Source organism: Helianthus annuus, chromosome 16 (assembly GCF_002127325.2).
Source record: "Helianthus annuus cultivar XRQ/B chromosome 16, HanXRQr2.0-SUNRISE, whole genome shotgun sequence".
Taxonomy (NCBI): domain Eukaryota; kingdom Viridiplantae; phylum Streptophyta; class Magnoliopsida; order Asterales; family Asteraceae; genus Helianthus; species Helianthus annuus.
This window is the reverse complement of record NC_035448.2, coordinates 150,394,911-150,404,543: the sequence shown is the minus strand read 5'-3', so window position 1 is coordinate 150,404,543 and position 9,633 is coordinate 150,394,911. Positions and strand designations below refer to the sequence as shown.

Genomic DNA, 9,633 nt, shown 5'->3' with positions numbered 1-9,633 from the left:
CAATACCGGTTGCAGTAACTATATAAAAGGAATATAAAATATAATTATATATACCAATCTTGATTCAAGCCGCATCTCTGGTGGGTCCTTCACGCGCACTTGATAGCATCTTAGACTCGAGTATTCATCATCTTGAATCTTGAAAAATACTCCTTGACTGCAACAAAGAGTACACTAAAACATTGACGATTTTGGTTGAGGCACGTGTTCAACACGCTTCCCTTAAAACAGATTTCACGCCTCTACCAAAGACGACGCGTCTGTCTCCCAGGGTACAACAGCCGAAGCAGTCTGTACTGCCGAAGATGGCCACGCGCCCGAGGTTACACCAGATAATTGTAGTGTTTGAACTTATGGAACAAATAAAGATGTAACGGTGGTGAAATCGAATAGAGAAAACATATCTCTCTAAGTACCCAACACATGGGTCTTCAAGTATTTTTTTTCTTTTCAATAACTCTCCATATATTCATGTAATTTTCTTCTATCTTCTCTTGTATTTTTCTAGATGTTCTTCCACTCAAATGAGGCACATAGCCTATTATTATACAAGAGTTGAGGATGAGTGAAAAGTCTCACTTAATTAGAGACTTAATTTGAGACATAAAGACTCAAATTAAAAGACTTTAAAACTCTACTTAAGAGTTTAGTCTTTAATTCACCATATGAAGAGCTTATTAATAATTATAATTTCATTAAATTATAATTCACTAAATATCCATTCACCAAATTCCAGCATCTGATATAAAGCGGCTTTTATGCTTTTCTATCTTAAAAAGATTAGGAAAAGTGACCCGAAGCGGATCCGATGATAGCCAAGGGTCAAGCCAAAGCCAAAACCGCCCTTTATCCCCCTTACCAACTTCACCCTTTATTAGAGCTCCGATATTAATATGAGTGTGTGCAAGATGATTTCCCAGCTTTGCGATAGAGCTCCACGTGTCATTAAGACTTTTTTTAATATGGAAGAATAGGCCACGAGCGATTAGAAGAGTGTAAAGAAAGAATTACCTCCCTCCATAAAGCTTCCGACTCATGCTTAAACCTCCACCACCACTTTGTGAGTAATGCTATGTTTGCATCTCTCAACGGAGCAAGACCCAGCCCACCGGCCTCAATTGGCGTGGTCACCTTCTTCCAACTCACCCAATTAATTTTATTAGTATTTCATCACCTCAATCCGGCCCCCAATTGGAGATTTCTATTCATATTTGCCCCGATTGTGAGACCGAGATATGAGCACGGTAAAGATCCCATTTCGCACCCAATAGTGTTGGCAATAGAAATAACCAAAGAAAATTGTTAAAACACCGTCTGCAATGGTAATAGTCTTCTTTTAGTTTTTTTTTTTTTTTTTTGGCTAATTTGTTTCATTCCAATCACCAGGGTAAATTACGTAAGGATAACAGATAGACGAGCAACAAACTGCGCCGCCATCCCCTTGTTTTAGTTAAATCTTATTTTCTTAATTGTTTTTATTATCTATAATCTCTAGCATGTTATTTAAAATTCTTTCATTTTAAGGTTTTTTGTGAACTTTTTTGTTGTTTTACTTTATTGTATGATACCGATATCAATTATTCAAATACTTTTCTTATGATCTAAATAATATTTATAAACAATCTTGTATATTTTACTTGATCAGAAACATTGAGATCTAAAAGTGTCGAATGCTTTGTTTATTACCCATATTGTTTAGATCATTTTGGCATTGGCTTCGGTAGCAAAAATTGTTAGCTTTTTTGTAACAGATCTTTGTTCATATGTAACAAGTGATCACTCTCAAGAGTGATGATCCCTACTAATATTATGAAGAACATGCTAACATTATACAATATCAAGGTGGTGTGATACTAATAAAAACAAAAGATCAAATACAAATAATTTTAACGTACAAAACGTACGAAGTAAAGGTTTTGCTGAAAAAACGCGGTGACATTTTCGTAATTATTAATAATTATCAAAATTACTCTACAAATGATCTTGTAGAGTAATTTTGATCTTCTAAAGTAATTTTGTAAAATGTTCTTATAGTAATTTTGATCTTGTATGGTAATTATCAAAATTACTTTACAAGTGTATCAAAATTATTCTGTATCAAAATTACTCTACAAGTGTATCAAAATTATTCTGTATCAAAATTACTCTACAAGTGTATCAAAATTACTCTGCAAGTTTATCAAACAATATACAACTCAAAATTACTCTACAAAATCATTTCTAGAGTAATTATGATATTCTACAAAATTTCTTTACAAGATCAAAATTACCATACAAGATCATTTGTGGAGTAATTATGATACTCTACAAAATTACTCTACAAGATCAAAATTACCCTACAAGAACATTTTACAAAATTAATGTACAAGATCAAAATTACTCTACAGGATCATTTATAGAGTAATTTTGATAATTACTCTACGAGTAAATAATTACGAAAATGCCACCGCATTTTTTTGGCTTTTTCATGTCTTTCGTACGTTTTGTACAATAAGACACTTTGTACGTGAAGTTAACTCTACTAATAAATATTCAAATATTATTTTGATCCAATTTTAAATTTAATTAAATTATATATAATAATAAATATTTACTAGTACTTGTTCTGTTCCATAAATTGACTACACAAGTCACAACCAATATGCAATAAATCTTTGTCATAAAATCTTTTTGTTCACCAAAATAAAAACATCTTTTTTGACTTTCATCCAATGAAAAGAAAACATGTCTCCATCACATTATCTGGATCAAAAGAGCCATAATTTTTTTGAAAAAAAAAAAAAATTGTTCTTTGACCAGTCAATAGTCAATCTTTCTCCTCACTGGCAAAGGTGGGGCCCACTTCCATCAAAATAAAGACAAAACACATGACAAAAAAGTTTCATGACTTTAGCCAACTGGTTTTTTTCTACATCAAAGAAAAATATTACAATTTCATCAAAGAATACAATTGTTTACAAGGCCTACAAAGAACATTAAAAGCTAGAAAAATAAAAGAAATACTCATTAATCATTTGTGTTCTTGGGGTTGACTTTTATTAGTCAAAGCTAATCGGCCGATAAATTAATGCTTAAAAACAGAAAAGACTAACGTGTTCTAAACATTTTTGTATTACCTCGGCGATCTAGTTGGAAGACACCTTCCACAAGACACGAATCTCAGCAAAGCCCGTGGCTTTCTTGGTCTAAATTTCAATCGAGAAATCTGCACACACAAGATTTATCAATGATTAACGCCTTAATTTTGATCACAAAAACAATATGGTTGTAGTAATATTACAAAAAGTAAATTACGATTTTGGCCCCTGTGGTTATATCACTTTTACCCTTTTAGCCCAAAAAGAAATCTTTTAACATCTGAGCCCCCAACGTCTTTTTTTCTAACCCTTTTGGCCCCTAAAAGTAAATGGATGGGGTTAGTCTTAGGGGCCAAAAGGGTTAGAAAAAAAGACGTTGGGGGCTCAGATGTTAAATGATTCCTTTTTGGGCTAAAAGGGTAAAAGTGATATAACCACAGGGACCAAAATCGTAATTTACTCTGTTACAAATATTTAAACAAAACGACTTAAGAGGTTGCATGCAAATAAGGTATTAAAATACACTTAGGGGACTTGCAACCCGATTGACCCAAGTCATCTGACCCGTTCCAATTTTAGCCAAAAAAAAGAGAAGGTTTTTTAACCTGTTTAATATTATACGCAACCCGTTTGACAAAAGATAAAGCAAGCAGGTCAAAATTGCCACTTCTGATATTAATCAAAAATATTAAATGAAGGATTAAAAAAAATAAGTTGACTACCATATAAAACAAATTTAGCTCATTACCTTGCGACGAGCAACTCTAGATGCCTTCCAGCACAGCAAGCTTCTTGATCTCGGTTCCATTCTCCTGTAAGTTAAACAACAATCATGTTAAACAAATTTTGCTCTATCGGTTGTTGTATATTGACTTTGAATGTCAAACAAGCTACTTTCGTTTTCAGAATTCTTTCAAGTATGCCTGATTATAGTATTTATAAAAGTTTGACTTTAAGAGTCAAACAAGGAAGAAAGCTTACAGATTCTCTTGTTCAAGTTTTTCCGCAATGGAAACCGCTTTGCGTGTTGACCAACCATTTCTATGTGATTCCGCTTGCTGAATTACATTTGCGAGAGAGACTTTACCTTTGACTAAACTCAAAGATTGACTTTGTTCCCCTAATCGTCTTTGAAAACCGATACTTGAACCGTTATGCGATGTGGTAGCTTCTGTTTTTTCATTATTATAATTATCGATATGCAACTTAGCTTTCGGTTCTTCGACTTCAACGATCTCACTTCTTTTTGCGTACAAGTCTTCTTGAGATTCCCCTGTTTCTTTTCGTGATTCGCTTCTCATTTCGATTGTAACGGGTGATCCAAGAACATGCTCAAATGCTTTTAATATATGGGTTTTGAATTTCTCGGCCTTTGACTTTGTAACGTGTGACGTGAAGTTGAGCTGGACGGTTGGAGCTGCAAAATGAATAAAGTCGTTAATTTTCGGACTTTTAAAAAAACATGGAACAGATTCAAGGTGTTGTTAGGAATTGGATGTGTGTATTGAAACTTATTGTTTGATCAGGGCTGCAAACGAACCAAACGAATACGAACAAGCCTTGTCCGTGTTCGTTTGTTGAGGAAATATATGTGTTCACGAACTGTTAAGAGTAGAGTACATGGTTATCCCTGTGGTTTACCAAAATTTTGAATTTTGGTCCCTAGCTTTCCAAAAATACACGGATGGTCCTTGTGGTTTGCACTTTATAACACATTTAGTCCCCAGTCAGCAAATCTAAAGGTTTCAGGACGTTTAAGTTAGGGACTAAATGCGTCATAAAATGCAAATCACAAGGACGCAAAAGTCGGGGACGAAATAAGTTACAAAGTGCAAACTAACAGGACCATCTGTGTACTTTTGAAAAGCTAGGGACCAAATCCAAAATTTTGGAAAACCTCAAGGACTATCCGTGTACTTTACACTTAAGTTAACATCATTTAAGAGAATCAACAACCGGAAAAGAAATATATTAATCTCTAACACTCGATTAAGAAAGGGTCAAAGAAACAAGATTCACAGGAAACAAAATACGATAAAAGTTCATAATAGACGTACCGGCGCCGAAACTGAGTGACGTCAGCTTTCCTTCATGATACAAAAACTCTTTAATGCTATTTATCTGAATATTCTCAAGCACCTCCAACCAAATTTCATCAACTTCTTGCTGATACAATCTTTCTTTCATTTTCATCGAATTTCCAACGTTTTTCAAAAAATTCCTTTGAATCCCGGCTGTCTCACCATGCTCAAAGTTACTTTTGCGTGGGCCATCTCGTCGACCACCTTTACTTAACCCCGTTGGACTGTAATGAATGCTAGTATCAACCGAAGATGTCGGTAATACATACTGCTGATCTGGCGCAAGTTGCAACAAAGCAGCGGTCAACCAAGTCAACTTATCGTTCGACGTTCTGAGCTGTTTTTCCGCTTCGGATAACGTCTTCAATGCTAACCGCAGCCTCTCCATATCTTCTTTAGATACTGTGAAAAAGGATTAAATATGTAACACAAGGTCAAAAGGAGTTGACTTTTTTGAAAATGTTGAAAAGTCAAACTTACGAGCTTGTTGTCTAAAGAACTTCCGTTTTGACCTTTCTTTCATGAAATTGTAACTGCCCGCGAGAATATCGGTTATTACGGTTGCAAGTTGTGACATTAAAGCTAATGGCTCGATGCCCGATTCCATGATTTCTCTTAAATGTTTTACGGTATTCACTGTATCGGCTGATAATGCTAAATCGAGTAGGTCGACTAATTTGTCATCAGATATAAGTCCAACCTGTTTGGTGAAGTGCATACGTAATAAGTTAGTGATCGCAAAGGAGAAAATTGTGATAATTTAATTATTTTTGGTCAATATGTCAAATGGGCTGATTTGGCGGGTTGGTTAACATGTCAAAACGGGTCAAAATATTTTTTTTCGTTTCTTAAAAGTATGAAACGTACTTTTATTAAAACTAGAGTAAAATGCCATTTTCGTCCCTGAGGTTTGGCCAGTTTTGCGACTTTCGTCCAAAGGTTTGTTTTTCCGTATTTGGATCCAAAAGGTTTAAAATCTTGCCATTTTCATCCAGCTTGTTAACTCCATCCATTTTTCTCCGCTAAATCAGGGGTATTTCCGTCTTTTTCGTTAACTTAAAGGGCAATTCGGTATTTTCCACTTTACAGAGAAAAATGGATGGATTTAACGAGCCTGATGAAAATAACAAGATTTCAAACCTATTGGATCCGGATGCGGAAAAACAAACCCTCGGACGAAAGTCGCAAATTTGGCCAAACCTCAGGGACGAAAATGGCATTTTACTCTAAAAACTATATCATGGCAAAATAATACAACCATCAGAAATAAAATTATTCAGTAGCTTATTATGTGTTTCAACTTGTTTGACCCGTTTTCTTTTTAGTTAAATCCTGTTAGCTAAAAACAACCCAAATCAACACATTTAAAACTAAACGTATCGAAATCAAGTGACCAAATTCTATATATCGAAATTTAGTAATTATATTATAATATTATAAACAACAGAAGACGAATAGAATACCAGTTCTTGAACAAGAGAGACCGATATACGTTGCCCGAGTAAACTCAACTGCTCAAGCGTCATTTCCGCATCCCGCAACGATCCGTCGGATCTCGAAGCAATAAGCTTCAACGCATCTTTATCAATTTCAAAATCTTCTTTCGTTGCAATCCATTGTAACGTATAAATAATATCTGCATCTTTCAACTTAGGAAAGAAAAACTTTTGACACCTGGATATTATTATATGCGGCAAAACATCGAGACTCGAGTTGACTAACAGAAAAACCATACGCCTTGGAGCTCGATCGATAACCTTCGATATCGCACTCCAACAATTAGGAGGCAAAGAGTCACAATCATCGATTATGAAAACGCGATATTGTGAGGGCATGTGAGAAAGGATCATGTTCTCCATAAGTTCCATGATTCTTTTGTATCCGAGATTGTGAACGGGACCCACTTCACGAACGCTTCGGTTTTTACCCATGTCGTGTGCGACACAAGAGTTGCAATACCCGCATGGTTTCGGGTGATCCAAAGATTGACAAGTTAACGCTCGAGCGAATATGCGTGCACACGATGTCTTTCCGGTGCCGTGGGGCCCGTAAAAGACGTAAAGCAGCCCGACTTTCTTTTTCGCAATTGCGTTTGAGAGAGCTTGTACTGCCAGATTCTGTCCAACGAGGTCCCGAAACGTTCGTGGCGCGTATTTTTGCGTGAGATTTTGGTGGCGAGTATTGTCGCTAGAGCGTTTTTGGTGACCCGATCGCGCTTCGGAAGCAAGATCCGAATCGGTTCCACTGTTTAATAAATTATCTGCGTAAATTCCCAATTCACCAGAATAATCATGCACCCATGCGGCGGGATTTTCGCGACTTTCTTGAGAACCGTCCAATAACAAAGGCAGCGATTCACCGTTTGTAAATGATGCAGAGTCGTCAGACAAAACGGGTATTTGACCTTGACCCGAGTCCCGTTGACCACCTCGCTTTGACCTTGAGTCTGATAAACCGCACGAGAGACTCTTTCCTGCTATATCCAGAAACGATTTCCCCCGATCGTGAATTCTCGACCAATTAAACGGAATCCCGCAACCATTTTTCGGACCCCCGGAAACATTTTGTTGACCATTATAGTCAACGTGTGGTACAAAATTAGAAGCCATTGACACCTCGTTTTTCGGTGCCCGAGAAGCCCGTCTTCCGCCTTTAAACTTCCGCCTTTTGACCCGATTAACACCGTGGCTATGCAGGCTTGATTCAACGTCAACACCACCGTGAAAACGATTGTGTGACGAAGCCACATTATCACTATCGATCGGGACATCGTTCAATTGTTGTAAAAGAGTTTTCACATGATCATCTTGCTTGTTGTTCTTGATACTTTTTCGCGCTTTTTGTTTACCTTTACTATCCGAACTCCCGGGGTAAATATCGCGAGCCAAATTCGCAGCGTCTAACGGAGAATCGTCGTTAAAACTCCGCCTACTCGATTCTTCTTTCTTGATTCTTCTATGAACCGCATCACCCGTACCCACATTAGACGAGGAGTTGCCGGATAAACCAACTGACCGCCTTCCACCACCATCTCCACCGCCACCGCCAGAAGGGGACTGAAACGGGGGCGGGCTCATGGAAGGATCCCGTAAAGATCTTGACCGTTGAAGAACAACAAGGTCTCGAATAAGCGACCTATCGGTGGTTATCGGGCTTTTGTGCATATGGTTTTTCAAGTGAATACAATTGGTCAAATGGATATGATTCCGCAAATGATCACTAATATCGCCATTAGCATCTTTAAGTATCCGATCACGAACAACTCGGGTCATGATCCGATTCTGCAAGATACCAAACACACCATTTTCTTTCTCAAAATCTTGAAATACAAAACAATGCCCCCAAATCTAACCCACTTCATTATAACCATTGAACACCCTTATAAACACACACATTTCAAGATTCTAAAGAAACCCAACTGAAAAACCCTAAAAGATTCAAACTTTATGATAACCCATTAACCAAAAACCAAAATTAACAAAACCCCATTTGAAAAAACACATATCTTTAAAGCAGCCAACACCCACCCACTTGAGAAAAATCAAGAAGAAACAGTAAATCTGTGAGCAAATTGAATTGGGTTTGACTTTATGATCAATAAAAAACTAATAAACATCACAAGAATTCACCTGAATTAGAGGCAAAGTAGCAAGTGACCCGTTTTCTTCATTAAATCTGAGATCTTTTACATCAACTTCACGAGGGTTTTGGTTGACTAGCGGCAGACAGTTGCAGCTGTCAATGTGGGTTCGTTAGGAACAGAGAGTGAAGAAGAATAAGATGGTGATGGTGGTGGTGGTGGTTCTAGAGAGAGAAAGTGTGGTTCTAGAGAGAGAGTAATGTAATATTGGTGATGCTGACAATAGTGCCTGGGAACTTGACACTTCGATAATAAACCCAGTTGTTGTTTGAGCGTTTGTTTGTGTGAATGAATCAATTATTTGAAATCTAATGATTTTTGGGTTTTTGAATCTAGTCTAGCAATAATATTCATTTAATATTTTTTGTTGTGTAATAATTGGAATGTTATGTCAGTTAATTTTTTTTATTACTATATATAATATTAGTTTTTCTAAATAAAGTAAAATATATTAAAAATAAATTTTGTATTTAGTTTCTACAATTTTGCATTTTTGTTAGTGGTATAATTTATGTAGAATTATTTTTATTTTCTGTGTTGAATATTTAATATAAGTATGTGATTTATTCAATATATAAAGAAGGTATAAAAAAAGAAATATATTATTTAAATTAGTATAGTATTTTTTTTAGCAATTAAATGATGATGTGTTAATTTTATGCAAAATGGGAGAGTTTATAATGTTACATCAATAGTAAGTCCATTCCAAATAATCATTGAATTTGGTACCTTTTTATTTTGCAAGGTATCATCAATCCAACATAGATACTCAAATCTTGAAAAATAATCTAAATTCAAATTTTCATCCTTGACTTCTTGTCCAGACAAGTTTTTT

General features: G+C 35.9%; 1 protein-coding gene across 1 annotated transcript; it reads right to left on the bottom strand.

Moving 5' to 3' along the window:
* Nucleotides 1-2,873: 2,873 nt before the first annotated feature.
* On the bottom strand, nucleotides 2,874-9,078 carry LOC110919811 (protein STICHEL-like 4). The gene is made up of 7 exons (XM_035985306.1): nucleotides 8,788-9,078; nucleotides 6,622-8,439; nucleotides 5,639-5,858; nucleotides 5,135-5,560; nucleotides 4,059-4,494; nucleotides 3,826-3,889; nucleotides 2,874-3,205 (listed from the first exon to the last, which is right to left on the bottom strand). The coding sequence occupies exons 2-7, from the start codon at nucleotides 8,428-8,430 to the stop codon at nucleotides 3,113-3,115; spliced, it is 3,048 nt and encodes a 1,015-aa protein (XP_035841199.1). The 5' UTR covers nucleotides 8,431-8,439; nucleotides 8,788-9,078; the 3' UTR covers nucleotides 2,874-3,112.
* Nucleotides 9,079-9,633: the final 555 nt, after the last annotated feature.

Bases quoted from the DNA above. Each gene is read 5' to 3' on its own strand.
- LOC110919811 (XM_035985306.1), bottom strand. From the start codon at position 8,430: ATGACCCGAGTTGTTCGTGATCGGATACTTAAAGATGCTAATGGCGAT. The intron at 5,561-5,638 runs GTAAGTTTGACT...CCTTTTTCACAG, and splicing joins GTTCTTTAGACAACAAGCTC to TATCTAAAGAAGATATGGAG. The intron at 3,206-3,825 runs GTAATGAGCTAA...TTGTGTGTGCAG, and splicing joins CTAGAGTTGCTCGTCGCAAG to ATTTCTCGATTGAAATTTAG.